This window comes from Polyodon spathula, chromosome 13, assembly GCF_017654505.1.
Source record: "Polyodon spathula isolate WHYD16114869_AA chromosome 13, ASM1765450v1, whole genome shotgun sequence".
NCBI lineage: Eukaryota > Metazoa > Chordata > Actinopteri > Acipenseriformes > Polyodontidae > Polyodon > Polyodon spathula.
Window position 1 is genome coordinate 34,591,327 of NC_054546.1, and position 15,000 is coordinate 34,606,326.

General features: G+C 37.2%; 3 protein-coding genes across 6 annotated transcripts in view; 1 reads left to right on the top strand and 2 right to left on the bottom strand.

Annotated features, from left to right (window-relative positions):
• The window catches only part of wwp2 (WW domain containing E3 ubiquitin protein ligase 2), a 69,291-nt gene extending 62,410 nt beyond the window's left edge, over nt 1-6,881 (bottom strand). For 3 of the 4 annotated variants that reach the window (XM_041268082.1, XM_041268083.1, XM_041268079.1), the window contains exons 1-4: nt 5,910-6,003; nt 4,660-4,746; nt 3,578-3,734; nt 1,144-1,265 (exon numbers count right to left, since the gene is read on the bottom strand). In XM_041268082.1, the coding sequence (XP_041124016.1) occupies nt 1,144-1,265; nt 3,578-3,734; nt 4,660-4,729 (349 nt within the window). In that variant the 5' untranslated portion in view covers nt 4,730-4,746; nt 5,910-6,003. Of the gene's footprint in view, nt 1-1,143; nt 1,266-3,577; nt 3,735-4,659; nt 4,747-5,909; nt 6,004-6,809 lie in introns of those variants that run through there. The other variant, XM_041268081.1, reaches the window with a different exon arrangement.
• A 158-nt stretch (nt 6,882-7,039) lies between these two features.
• LOC121325774 (RNA-binding protein NOB1-like) lies at nt 7,040-13,447 on the top strand. Its single transcript, XM_041268771.1, has 9 exons — nt 7,040-7,675; nt 8,692-8,824; nt 9,538-9,671; nt 9,889-9,960; nt 10,584-10,712; nt 10,968-11,234; nt 11,388-11,485; nt 12,003-12,147; nt 12,366-13,447. The coding sequence occupies exons 1-9, from the start codon at nt 7,607-7,609 to the stop codon at nt 12,633-12,635; spliced, it is 1,317 nt and encodes a 438-aa protein (XP_041124705.1). The 5' UTR covers nt 7,040-7,606; the 3' UTR covers nt 12,636-13,447.
• A 96-nt stretch (nt 13,448-13,543) lies between these two features.
• The window catches only part of LOC121325773 (conserved oligomeric Golgi complex subunit 8-like), a 3,575-nt gene continuing 2,118 nt past the window's right edge, over nt 13,544-15,000 (bottom strand). The window contains exons 3-5 of the mRNA XM_041268770.1: nt 14,711-15,000; nt 14,414-14,582; nt 13,544-14,230 (exon numbers count right to left, since the gene is read on the bottom strand). The exon at nt 14,711-15,000 is cut by the window's right edge and continues 529 nt beyond it. Coding sequence (XP_041124704.1) covers nt 13,914-14,230; nt 14,414-14,582; nt 14,711-15,000 — 776 coding nt within the window. The 3' untranslated portion in view covers nt 13,544-13,913. The remainder of the gene's footprint in view (nt 14,231-14,413; nt 14,583-14,710) is intronic.

The following is a 15,000-nucleotide window of genomic DNA, read 5'->3' on the forward strand; positions in this document are numbered from 1 at the left end:
CTAATGTACTATCTTGATGCAGAAAATCCCCAAACAAGCACAAACAAGGTCTAGAAGAGAGGCAAAGTAGAAGGCCTAGTTTTGAATCTGGCCAAGGTCATGAATTATTGCAACAGTGTCATGTTGTTACACTAAAATATTATTCCTGGGTTAGTGTTATCAAAGACTGTCAGCCTCTATACAACTTTACACTCTATCAAAGAAAGACATAGTCCTAAAAAAAATAGAAAAAGAGGAATTGCTAGCATGCATGACTGCTTGACCCAATTGCCAATCATGCAATTCCGAGTTGATATACAGATCTTTGTGAAGCTCATTCCATTCAAATAGGGAGTTCAACTGTTTTGAAATGACTTGATCTCCAGTACTTGGAGCCTGATTAATTGCAAAGGAAAAAATTACTTCAATAAATGGCACGATTAGGAGGTCTATTTTGCACAAGTGCCCATGAAGGCTTTGAGAAACCTGTTCATAGCTGCCTCAGTCTTAAATTAATTCTTAATACAAAAAGTGCCCTTTTAAAAATGTAATGAAATCTCTGAACTTTGGCCCTAACCTTTAAAGTAAGTGGAAGTTTCACCTATGAGAAAATCATTTTCGTACGCATATTTGGGAAGAAAAAAACAAGTTTCATGGTCCTGCTAAGAGAAGTGTGACCAAGGTAGACTTCTCAAAAAAAATAATATAGAATGTTTTTGTATTATCATTTAACAAACATATTATGCCTTGACATTGCGTTTAAACCCTTTCAATAAAATGACTGACAATGCCACCATTAAGTGAATTGATGATCCATAGGGATTAAGAAGGAAGTCATCCATCACAAACTTTCATTCAGTAATAAAAATAAACTGTTTTAAAAAGTTCCATTAAGGTTTCCAAGTCTGTTTAGCCCTTGCTATGAATGGCTGGCTGTTTATAACATAGTAAAAGAAAGCAGTTGCTACTTATTCCTTTGCATTTCTCTTGACCACTAATTAAGAAATGGGACTTATTTCCGCACGAGGAGCGCTTTTCTTTATTTAAAAGCAGCTGGCTTGATCACCCGAGTCAGTTGTTTCCTCGCATTTCAACAGCCAATTTGAACGTTGCTTTTAACCTGTACTGTTGTTTCTTGTATATCTTCTCCGCAAATACACTTACTTTTGCCATTGTTGCTCTTTAAAGTGTCATAGACGTCAATGGAGGCACTCCCGAGGAGCTCGTTTCTCAGTGTGTGACAGCTCCACAGCTTCAGGTCCAGACGGCTCTGGGGGGTAACATTCCTGGAAAGGAATTTAAAAAGAGAACACACATTTAGCCATATCCAATACCAAGCATCACCACCATTACGAAGAATAAATCATCAAGAAGCAGCACAAGCACTGTGTCCGACATGGGCTTTCACCACACTCTAGATTGTGCATAAAACCCTGAACTAGAAGGAGCACAGGGCTGCAAGGGTAGTAGCACAGTCTTTGTGATCATCCACTATAAAACGTCTGACCAAAAACATACTAACTCAAGGGCAGATTTGAGATGTGGACAGCCATCCAAACATGAACAGAACTCATCTGATTTGTGGAAAACTTGATGCAAGCTCTGAAAAACATTATGAAGATTTTTTTTTTTTTTTTTAAATGCATTTATTGATTTTTTTTTTTTATTGGCTCATTTTGTAGAAAATGCAAACAGTAAGTATTTTGTACTCTATGCCAGAATAACAGGTTTTTTAAATCACTAGTGCCTTTGCTCTTCAAAACAAGCATGGACAGACTGTTGTCACTAAATTGCAAAAGACAGGATGGCTGCTGGTGTAAAGAGTAAAAGAACACATATAGCTAACCACAAAATACTGATCAGTCATGATCAGTACATCATGCATTCAGTTTACATTCTAATTATATCCTGCTAATGCCATGGCTGTAAAGACAACTACTGCTAGTGCTGAATCAATAGGTAGTTAGATTTTATAATGCAAAGAACACACTCCTGCTCACATTCCCTTGGAACTCCCATACACCCCCAACACAGTTATGTATATGTAAGGCAAAAGATGTACCTCACTAGCAGTAAATACTGATGTCAAAAAGTGTAGTCAATCTGTGATGCAAGTTCTAATTCAATCATCTCTCCTGGTAACCAGCATATCACCTTTATTTTAGCACATATTGTGGATAGTTGATTTGCAGTGTGTTACACAGAGACGCACTTGGTTTTTACCAAATTTGAATAAAATTTATCATTGTAGGTACATTATGTGTATGTTACAGAACGAATAACATCAACTGTTAGAAGATTTATTTTTGTATTATTATTATTATTATTATTATTATTATTATTATTATTAAGAAGGCATTTACGACAAGGAGAGCAGATGCAAGTATTTAAAAAACAACAGCAGTACACTACTTTGTAGCATTAGCAGTTTACATACCATATGTGATTAACAGACAATTCGTGAATAATGGGCACCTCAAAAATAGTGCTTGTCGATGCAGAGTGCTGTGGCACTGTAATTTCTATTATTTACATTGTTCTCCGTGTATTTGAAAACTTACATGACTGGTACTTTTTGCAATGTTTACTAAATGTATGAAAACGTACCTTCAACTTTTTACATTGTCAGCTCTTTACCTTCCACTACATCAGATCAGCAAGACATGGTTTGGCTATACAAGACCAAACCATTGTTTTCCTGACTGTACACAAATCCTTTCTTGTATGTAATTATTTACTTCTGGTTTAATAACTTTATACTTTAATAAATGTGCTTATGACCATTTGAAGTAATTATCTTTAAGGATCTGATGATTTTCCAAGTAAACTGTTTGACATAAATTCCATATTTCTACTTGTTGACATTTGACATTCATATGGTAATCTTCCAAGTTTTCAGAGAAATGGAAAATTGGCAAAAAAACATGGTATGTGAAAGGTGATTATTTTTAAAATTGTGATTTATTTAAAAAAAAAAAAAAATTATATATAACTTTATAACCTTATTCTGCTATAGTAGTAGTGGATTTGTACCTCCTGTATTTAGAGCACATAGAAGCAGTGGCAAGCAGGTTTCAGAAGGGCATACAAGCTAGTATGTGTACAATGCACAGAGGGCTAAACTGTAAGAAACAATGGTACTTTACTGTAAAATGTGTGGGATACTGCAGCTATCTGTGTGCATACAATACCAGAGGAGTGAGTGTGAAGAGGAGTGAGGCTGTTCAATTATAGCACGGAAGTTCAATACTGTCATTATCCATACACTCCCATGAAATTTACTTGGTGAAAGTCATTTTGTATTGTATTTGAAAGTGTACTATGCCTTAGCTGTTGTTAGAGATCACAGTTTCAACTAGATTGATTATCTGAGTTGTATACAAATGTTTGAATTGTTACATTTCTAAAATGTAAAATAACTACTCATCATCCATAGCTTTAAACACAATGAAAAGATATTCTGTAATACCAAAAGAACATAAGTTAATAAAAATGCATTGATATCATGGCTGTTTTCACAGCACATTGAAATGTGTGTTACTATTGATATTATTTTAGAGTACTAATCACCCAATGGAAAGGTGAGCTTGAAACTTACAAAGTGAGATTTTCATTCCACTGGAGCTCAGGATTCCCGCTACGTCTTCCTGTCTTTTTGGTCTCACTTGATAGTCCGTCTGGGGTGACTGCCACAAAGGAGTTGATTCGGGAGTTTCTGCTGGGTGCTTTGGGGGACTGGGGCTTTGCTGATAAAACTGACAAAAGAAAACACCAGCATTGTTCAAAGCCTACTTTGGATGAAGATGTTATAAGCTCAGAAAACAGTAACTCTGATTGTTCAGCCTGTACTAAAAATCATACCAAACATGCAGTTAAAATGAATTGCAGTGCACAGCTAAACAGCACCACTTAGTGGTATCTTCATAACTTGTGTAAATCAAAATTAATTCATAGCAAAACAAATTCATAACAGTACGACAGGCAATAAATGATAAACTAAAACAAAAAAAGGGTAAAGCAGAAGTAGAAATTAATAATACAATCTACTTTCCAGAAAATGGAGAGATTTTTGAAAAAGTTTCCCTTTTCTACTTCCCCTCAATGCTACCTGAACACTATTCATTACAACCCAATCTATTGATTTAAGTTGGTTTCCATTTTAAATACATTGTTATAAATTAAAAAAACAGAGACCTGAATATCCACACAATATTTCATTTTTTTTTTCCAAGGGATCAGATTCAAGTTAATAAGACATGGTTTTGAGAACTACACAGCCACATGTGGATGCTCTTGAAGTTTGTAGTTTCCGAGAGCTCACTCAATAGACTTTACAACAAACAGATAGTTGTATTTTTGTACTTTAGAAAAGCTGAGTTTTACAAACTGACAAAACAAAGCTGGTGCTGTGATCATACTGCTATGAAGACTTGCTGCAATATCGATTAAATATGTTGCTTCAAACTAAGCAGCCGACAAAGCAACACATTACCTATTAGCACCTCTACGTCACAAGATGGCTGCATCTCAGACTCAGAGCAGACTAGAATGTTTCAAGACTTCTGCTGGGAGTCTACTGTACAATACTTAAGAATTACACGTAGTGTACTTATGACAACATTGTCAATGCACTGATGCAGTTCTGTGTACTTTGCATGGGGTACTTATTACGTTACTTACCTTTTAAGGTCAACTGTGATTTTTCTGAGGTTGGGCCAATCCCAGTTCTACTCGAACTGGCAGATGCCATTACAGATCATTACAGCGCTAAAGAAACCAAAACAAAAAGCAGACATCAATAAAAACACAGTAAAGAACAGAGTACACTCACTTACTGCTCCATACAGACAGATCAGCTTGTGAAGCAAATTAAGACTGGTCAGCAGTGTAAGATATTCTTTTGCAGTCAGTGTTACCAATCCATCATTAATGTAAAGTATGTACTTATGGCTTTATGTACATATCAAAATGTTAGAAAAAATGATGTATAGTAAAGCTATCACTAATACTGTATCTCTCGCAGGGAGACACTCATCCACATGTCAATACATGTCACACTTTACATTTTTCCATATATCTGGAAAACCTGTTATCCAGTTGTGACGAAACTTGGTATTAACATAATTTAGTCAAATTGTGGTAATATATGGAGGTGTCTCTGTTTGCATATTTAATAAAGGCACACTCTGATTGTATGCTATTTTTCTCTGTGTATATTTATTTAGAAATACACACGGCAGGTAGTATCAGACAGGTAAGTATATACAAGTACGGTATAATCAATCTAATTTCTCTTATACTAAAACTTATAGCAGAATCAGTAGGCATACTTACAACTAAAGGAAAAAGAAAAGAACATCTGTAGTTTTGTAAAGACAACTTAATCCAAATTCAGACAGACTGCTGTGTCTGCACTGTTGGAGCATGTAGTAACCAATAACTTATCTCCAGCTACTGCAAACAACAAAAACCCTAGCAAGTTATCTTTTAGTCTACTAGGGCTTACAGCTGTGCTGCACAGTACTTTATACTCTGAAATGTTAACATTACATTGATCAGAGGCAACTGGCTAAAATTTAAATACTACAACACTTGGACACAGAAACATGTGATCTGCAACTGTAATTACATTTGGTTAACTTTGATTACAGAAGCAGTGTAATTTTGAAGTACTGTAATTTTTAACTATCAAGACTATACCGGTTATCCTAATTGGTATGGGTAATATTAAAATTATATTAGGAATCAAACTGAAGATTAACAGTGTCTCAATTTTACTCTGACAGCAACAACTAAGGTTTTATGATAACTGTATCATTCTTCTTAAGGGCTTCCAAATAGATTTGCAATGTACCATATGGTAATTCATTTTGGTTTTAGTTTAGAAACACTAGGCTAGTATCAGACAATAGTACCCTTGAAGAAATTACCTTATGACTGTTGATGGGAATGATGCAGTGGAAAACCTGTGCCCATATATTACTTCACTATTCTAGCAATATACTTTTAAGCCATGACTTCCCGCAGGGACGGTTTCTAGGGTTTATAAACAGTAAGTCAATGCAAAAGATTTGTAATAAGAAACCGACGGAGGTGGCTAAATTCTGAAATAAAACACCTTGCATCTTCGTATCTACCCTGAATCATAACAAAACGTTCTTATAGTTCTTTAGGACCGAAGTTATGTTATGTCATCTTTATATTGATTCACTATTAACAGGACTAGTCTGAAGTACAAGTTATATAGCCATAACTATTTCGATATAATAATTGATTTTAAAAGGCATTCAAAGTTCTTGAAAACAAACGTGTCTCCAACTACGGAAGTATATATAAATGGCCTGAAGTGTCTACGATTCAAATGGGCGACATAAAAAATACTTCCTCTTGTTACTATATTTCCGTGCCCATCGTGTAATAAATCAATATAAACACGGCTTGCAGAATTTTCAAAAACAAGAAGCGATCAGGTGGTGTACTGCTTGCATATAAACACACCTGGCTGGGTGACGTCGGTCTTCTGCTACAATGTAACATTAAACCACATCCTATGTCTGCAAGTAGTTCATTTTCAAGTTAACCGAATAAAAAATGTATCATAAACAAACCACTGTCACACTACGGCTCGGTTTCCCTTTATATAGACAACACAACGGTATTTGCTGAGTACCGTGACAATAACATAGAGGTAGTTGCAGCCGCGGAGCATAACGATACTCTTCTTTTCTCCATAACATATTGATTTATTTATTTTATTTAACACAGCAAACCTACTATGAGACAGAATGAAGGTGCGTTAAGTTAACAAACAAACATTTCGGTTGCTTTACCTCTCAGCCAGGCTCCGCTGTTGTTTACTTTACTTCCGCCTCTATCACACGGTCACGTGACATCGGCAACCTGACCGGAAAAGTGAAAAGTGAGATAGTTCCCGCCCCCTGCCTCTTGTCACAAGAGCAACGTAACCAAATATATTTTTTAGAATACGTTTTTAAATAAATACTACTACACATTTTAAATACGTACATATTAGATACTGTACAATTCCGTATGGTCACTATAGGCCTACATACATTTTATTTTCATTATAAAAGCCATTAGAGTAGTTTTTACCTCGAGTAGCAGAATTTCGTGTGATGACGTTTTGCAGCCAGTTTGTGTTTTTAAACTAATCATAATTAAATGGGCAGGCAAAGTGATCTTCTAAAGAGCGATCAGAAAGCGGAAATCTCTGTATCGTTCAGCTTTGCCGCATACCATGTCTGCATACCCAGAGCCATGACAGTGTTTGTGTCCATATAACTGTGTCTCCATTCCTAATCATCACTTTGTTTTCCAACCTTCCACAGTGTTCTTACTGTAATAAGCTTCACTATTCTTGCATGGGGGATAAGTAAAAGTGTTTTTTCTCAAAGGCATGTCATTACGTTTGTGCTTCACAACTTTAATGGCAGGTTAACCTGCCTACATGAGGCGGGTATGTACAACATTGTATTCAGAGAAAGAGAGATAAATTTATTTTCGCTATTTCAAGGAAAAAAAATAAACGCAGGAACACAGACCCTCCGAACTTTGACCAGCACTTCTATCCAATCGACGCAAGGCTTGGGTTGAAACAGCTTTCAAGATGTCTGCGGCCATGGTAGAACATGTTGTTGCTGATGCTGGAGCTTTCCTTAAGAATGCACCTTTACAGGTAAGAAAAAACAAAAAAAAAAAGCAAAACCAGCGATCCGGAGCAGTCGAACAGAACGTGTTTATGGTTTACGGTTAATGGTAGGGGGCTAAAAAATGTTTCTTAAAAGCACGCGTTTTCATGAATGCGTCATGTCGACTTTGTCTTTTTGTACGGTCGTCACACACAGTTGTTTTGACAGAAAACCACAGCCTGCATGGGGCACTTGTTTACGTTTCTTGTAATTTAAGACTGTGTAACTGGCAGTTACTGCTACTCACACGTGTGTCGGGTCTTCGTAAAGTATTACCTTGTTTAGAGGCACGCATGTCATTTTGAACACTAGCTCAGTACATGAATGTATCGCTACCCGGACCAGTAAACGTAATCAATGTGTTTGGACGATTGCATGCCTGTAATTGTGAATAACTAACCCCCCCTCCACCCCTTTACGTAAACTACTTCTCCATTTTTTATGTTAAATATTTATAGCAGATGTTATACCAGTAGGATTTTTATTACCACCGAGTAATAATTTAAGTAAGGGAGGTGATTTCGCTAGTCAGTTGCTGCACGTCGCAAAACCAAATGCTGCTACCAATTTCCCTTTGTAAACTTAAGGCCGATACAATATGATATGCAACATTTATCTTTCTTCGACCCTGGTGTTAAACTACTGGAAGCTGTTTGGGGTTTCTTGCTGGCAGAATAACACTTTTATACTAATAGGACCCCCCCCCCCCCCCCCCCAAAAAAAAAGCAGACACCCGCACATATATTAATTTCAGTTAACTTCGAAAAAAGTCTTCCTGTAATTCTTTATTTTAGCACGTGTCTTAAAACCATAGTGAAAAGCATCTCTACCAGGGTGCTCAAAAGTCACGCGTCATACATTTTGTGAGTGCATGGTAAATTGTTATGCAATCCATCATGAACTGATTTCATAATTATTTTACTTAATACATCCTTTTAAATAAAGATGACATTATATTTAAATGTGCATGTCATTCTAAAAAGATGCCTTCCCCACTCCCCAGGACATTGGAAAGAACATTTATACCATCAAAGAAGTTGTGAATGAAATCCGTGATAAGGAAACAAAAAAAAGGCTTGCCTTTTTGCCATACACGCTTCAGTTCAAGGATCCCTTTCCAGAGTTCATTCAATTAGGTGAGGTAACATTTTGACTTCCTTTCCTTTATTACCTGTGCAGAGTGCATACTTTTTTTTTTTAACCATAAACTGCTTGTATATTAAACTTGTTTATGTCTTTAACAGAATGTATAAAATGTCTCTATACGCCAACATGTAACACAGCTGTAGGATCGAAGCATTTTTTTGTTCCTTAACATTTATGATATTGGACATTCTGTTGAATATGTTGATTATACAACATGTTTTGAATAACACTTTCGTATTAAACGCTGCAGAGTGAAAATATATATAATATATATATATATATATATATATATATATATATATATATATATATATATATATATATATATATCAAAACGTTTTGCATTCATTAAAATCCAGCTAGACAAATTTCACTATTCTAAATAGACCACTTTGTTAATTTTAAACTGTTTAATTTAGGATAAAACACTTTCTTTTCCATACATTGTACGTTCTATAAGCAGAATACTCCATTAACTTTAATGGAATTCTGTCTGTCGCTTGATGTCTCGTAACCAACACACTTATTCTTTGGCCTTCCTCATTGGATGAATAACTACAGCACTCCCTGAATGACCACAAAGTACCCTCTATGTTTGTAAGTGTTCTGTTGGGTGTTACCTCCCCTCTTGGGAAATCCATAATGTGCTTTTCTCTGCAGAAATCCTCATCTAAATGTAACTTTCCTTTGTTTCTTATTGTAGTGACTGAATTCTCCAAAAAGACAGGTGATTACCCAAGCTTGTCGGCAACAGACATCAAGGTTTTAGCCTTGACCTACCAGCTTGAGTCGGAACATGTGGGAATCAACCATCTGAAACATGAACCGGAAAGAAAAGTAAGTAAAGGTATGAACTAAAGTGGTGGTGCTCATATGGTTTTTATACTGAGAGCATCCGCATCTGGGGGTGTGATGTAGGAGCCTATGCATGTGTATTTTTTCTTAGTGCTAAATTTGATGAACTGATACCTTTGTATTTGCTGTTGTGGTGGGTGATATAAATGTTACTCGTGACATTAAAGGTCAAAGTAAATGCATACTGTTGTGTCCACAGGTCCAAGTGAGCAGCACTCGACAACATCCAGAGGCCCCAGTAAATATTGCTGGATTTCATCTACCTTCAAAGGTGAGGTAAAAACATGTAGCTGACCAGGAGGTCGTTTCCCCAAAAGCAACTTTAACCAAACCAACATCCCAAATCTGTGTGTCTGTAAATGTTCTTGAAATTCTACTTGAGTTCACAAGTGGTCTGGGTAGTCGTGAGATGAATGTGGAGGTTGCGAATACACAGCACCACCATTAGGAGAACACATAGTCATATTTTTGTGCAAGTGCATGGCAGCTTAACAATAAGTAGTTTCTTTGAATCTTCAGTAACACCACACTTTAATATGAGGGAGTCTTTGCATTTAGACAGCCAGAAAGATTGGATTTGTTTTTCTAAGTTACACCCTTAACTGATACTCAGAGCCAGTAATGCTCATGAGAATATCGGGAGGTTTTAGGAAACAAGCAGATGCATCTTACTAGAAAGAAGTCTTGAAGTTACAACTGTTGTACTTCTGTTATGAGGAAACTGTCCCCTGGTCACTGTATGCAGACTTTGAGGCATTCTTGTAGTTTTTTAATCACTTGTCTGATTTTGATGAACCTGTTATGGGACATTTGTTATGTATATTTTGTGGTGTTTACACATTTGACTGGGGGTGTTATCTTTCTAACATGCTGTACCTGATTTCCCCCAAGCAGAAGCACCAAGAAAATGCTGCTGCAATCAGTTCCACACAGTCACAGACCCCAGAGAGTTCAGAGTTCAACACCTTCCAGTTCTGGAGGAATCCACTGCCCAGCATAGAAGCTGATCTATTAGAGTTACTGGTGAGTTTTGGAAAAACTGAGGGCTCCAGTAAACCTGAAACACAAAATTTGGAATTCGCTGTAGCGTCTAACATGTTTTCATTTTACAGTTCATCAGTAGCACCATTTTTAACAATATCACATTTGTATTCCTAACAAGTATTACATTCAGATACTCAATTTTCTAGCTAGTTGTGAGAGGCATGTAACTGTTGTAAAAAAAGTATGCTTACTATTTGTATAAAACTGTTGTGGCTTTTGGTTCTCTCCATGCAGAATGCTGAGTTGGTGTCAGTACAAGACAGCTCCACAGGTGTAGAGGATCTTCTTTCCAGAGAGAATCATGAAGGGGAGGGGGACTCTAAAGAAGGGAGTGAGGAAGAAGAGGAAAAGGCAGGGGAAGCTGCTGCTGGTGATGATGATAATGATGATGGAGGTTGGATAACCCCCAGCAATATCAAACAGATTCAGCAGGACATGGGGTGCTGTGAAACTCCTTCCAAAATGCAAGTTGGGTGTCTGACTACAGATTTCGCCATGCAGGTAAGCTTTGTTGGAGCCTTCAGACTTGGGGCTGATTCAAGTAGGTGCATTACATGCTTATTATTTCAAATGCACATTCATATCTTTTTTAGTAATGAATATGGCTTAACTTACAGTTGGAGTAATGCCTAGTTCACTTCTGATTCTTTACAGAATGTTCTTATTCAGATTGGGCTCCATGTGCTCTCAGTCAGCGGAATGTTAATCACTCAAGCCAGGAGTTACATCCTGCGGTGCCACGCATGCTTCAAGTGAGTTGTTTCTATGGACACATTTAGGATTACATTTGTTTCTCTTCATGGGAGAAATATTTACAAAACTTAAATAGTTGGAGTATTACGATACCCATTTACCAGTAGACACTGAAGACTTTAATTCTTTCAACATTGCATACCATGTATAGAGGTTTCGGAATAAAAAAAATTTCCTTGGTTTTATAGTAAGTCTCTGTGGAGTTAACTCAACACAGCAAAATGTTTTTAGTTATGCACATATATTGTGCTAGCATAGCACAAGACTGCTTCTTAAGATACTGAAATTAATCAATTACTAGTAGTTATTTTAGGATTATATTATCTAACGTGGTGCTTTATGGTCTAGGTTTATCTTTTTTTTAAATAAAATACAAATGTGTCCTTTATCTGACCGTATACACCAAGATAAATTGCGCTAGTTGACATAAAAATAGGCGATAGACTTCCATTTTACAGCAGTGGGGAGAGGCTGAGTTGTGACCATGAGGTGCATCTTCATTTTCCAATATTTAAGGACCACATCCAACATGACAAAAGTCTTCTGCCCAAACTGCGGGAATAAAACCTTGAAGAAAATTGCAGTGACGATAAAGGAGGACGGCAGTGTCCAGATGCACTTCTCACGCAACCCCAAGGTGCTGAATCCCAAAGGAATGCGGGTGAGTGTGTGCATTATCATCCAGATTTTAAAATGTGCACGCTTGCATTGTGTAGTTTAATTTAATTTTTTTTTTCTCTTAAATCAGTTTTGTGTGTGCTCAGCCTTTTGCTAAAAAAAACTATTTGGTGTGGATGGGTGTATTGCTGTATTGATTCAAAGTCCAAGAGAATAGTAAATCACCATGTACAAGGAATAGTCTTTGCCTTCCTCTTGCAGTACTCCCTGCCAAAGCCCCAGGGTGGGAAGCATGCTAACAACCCCCACCTTGTGGAGGACCAGCACTTCCCACAGCAGCGGCTGTCCCGCAAGGCCCGGCAGAAGACCAACGTCTTTGACCCCGATTACACTGCTGGGGGGTCTCCCTTCGCAGAAAACGACATCTACAGCCGGGCGGCTAACCTCAACATCCGGGACAGCCAGTGCGGAGCAGGCCGACGCAGGGTAAACCCCAACACCGCCAACAAGAAATTTGTCAAGAAAAGATGAAAAATAAATTCAGCATGCAATATTTATATTCTGACTGCTTCGATCAATGTTACAGAATTAAATCTGTATGCCGGTACAAACAAAGGACTTAAAACTACAGACAAGCAAGCAATTAATTTTCGATGGGTCTAAGCTCAAAGTGGTTCTAACTAGTTATTTAGATTTTAAAAAAATGAAGCTGCAATCTTAAAGCTTAAAAAAAAAAGTTAGACATTCTTCTATTTAAATTCTACGCGACTCTCTTATTCTTTAATGGAATAGCAAGAAGTAAAATGAGGTGCTTGATAGGAAGAATTTTACCAAACATATTGGTACATCTCTGCAATTTAAGTGAAAACTAGCGAAGCAGTGCTGTGTGCAGGCAGTAATTTAGCCTGTTGTGTTTAAGTTATTGGGTGTTAAAATCCCTCAAATACCAACAGCTTTGTACACTACTGTAACAATGTGCAAATATAATTTTATGGGGAAATCCTACTTTGCGAGGGTTTGAAGGAGAATCTCCATTTACTACGGCACTGAATTTAGCACAATGCAGCAGTGAAGCAGACAATTCTAACAGCTGTTCTGATTAACAGAAAGGTTGTTTATGTGAGATGCACAGTAATGGCTTTTTATCTTCTGCACTGCAGTATGTAGAAGGGGTTTAACAGGAAGAATGTACTGTTTTTAACTAAATAAGGACCCATATTGTTGACGTGGAACTTTTGTTATCAATTTTAAAATAAAAACTCTACCCATAACACATTTGTGAAAATATATATAATACCTTATTCCAAACCATTACTTTCAAGCAATAAAAAGTTTTAAGCATGTTCATTGTTTTTTTTTTGTCATTTACATGCTGAAAAAATTGCATTATGATTCTATCTTAAGACATGGTGCATCAATGATGCCAGTAAAGCACAAGAGGTTTTTATATATAATTATATGTAATCTTGAATCTCACTGAAGGCAGTTAAACCACACCAACCTAAACGTTCTAAGAATAATCAACATGAAATAGATTTAATAATTTAAATTTACACCCCAGAAGTACCATCACACAGATACTTCAAGGAATATATACAGCAAAGTTAGCCAATTCTCCTAAATCAAAAAAACAATAACATGGTGGATCACTTTGTACAGTACAAACTCTAGATTTAATGTTATTCATATGGTCGTTTCACTCGGATGGTGCACAAACATGCTTTCCACGTTAGAGATGCTCCACAGCGATATATATAAACTTAATTATGAACAGTCATGGAGCCTGTCTCAGATTACTATAATCATTCATTATGTCAACTCTGATTCAGGCGTTACTTGTGTGTTCTCAGTTGGTGTTCCTTCACTTGAAATTGTAGAAGCGGAACCTGTGTGTTCAACAGGCACCTCACTCTTCTGATCTTCCATGGGTCCAGAACTAGACTCTAATGCAGCAGTAAGCCCCTCCTGGAGTCCAGGTGACACCATGGTCTCCAGGTCACTGCTGGTATCTGGGCCAACAGGGATGAGCTCCTTCTTGGGTAAAATAAATTCCAGAGGTTCCAGAACCATATTCATATTGATGCAACCCAGGGAAATGTATTTGTGGACCTGAGTTGGTGGGATTCCTGAAATAAAAAAATAAAACACACATATATATATATATATATATATATATATATATATATATATATATATATATATATATATATAATTAAGAATTCTTATCATAAAGGCATTAAGAATAGTATCCCCACCCCACATGTCACTATTCTATCAAAATTAAGAGACATAGGTCACAGAACACTTACCAAGTATTTGTGCAACCTGGGCGGGTGGGAAGAGGACCTGTAAGCAGCGATTGAGGAAGGGGACCATGTCCTCAGCAAAGGCAGAACAGAACTGGAGGAAGAGCTCCCGCTCCCTGCTGCTGAACGCCGTCTCCTCTGCACGGTGAAACAGCAGGATAATCTTTGTCACCTGAACAAACCAGAGAGCAGAGGCTTCAAGTATAAAGCAAAAGACATAATGTCAAGTAGGCAAAATGCTTCATACACATGCTACAAGCTGTCTAAAGAAATAATAATAAAAAAAAAAAAGTCACGTACTTTGACAAGAGCATCTTCCAAGCACATGGTTATGTCCTGGGCCAGAGCGACAGGGCAGCAGAGGCGCAGGTCATTAAAAGCCACTAGAACATTATTGAGGAAACAAGCCAATGGCGGGAAGTCCAGTAGTGCCATGGGAGGCTGCAGGGTCCCAGGTTGGCTGCTGGGGGACACTTGAGGGATGGTGCTGCCCAGCACAGCAGGGGCTGAGATCAGAGTGTACAGATTCATATCCTCGTTGAACTTGCTGAGGGCTTCCTGCACAGCCTTGTGGAATGTTTCCAGAGTGA

Excerpts from the sequence above, each read along its gene's own strand:
- LOC121325774 (XM_041268771.1), top strand. The coding sequence starts at position 7,607 with ATGTCTGCGGCCATGGTAGAACATGTTGTTGCTGATGCTGGAGCTTTC. Across the intron at positions 10,713-10,967 it reads CTGATCTATTAGAGTTACTG|AATGCTGAGTTGGTGTCAGT; the intron begins GTGAGTTTTGGA and ends CTCTCCATGCAG. Across the intron at positions 11,235-11,387 it reads CTACAGATTTCGCCATGCAG|AATGTTCTTATTCAGATTGG; the intron begins GTAAGCTTTGTT and ends GATTCTTTACAG.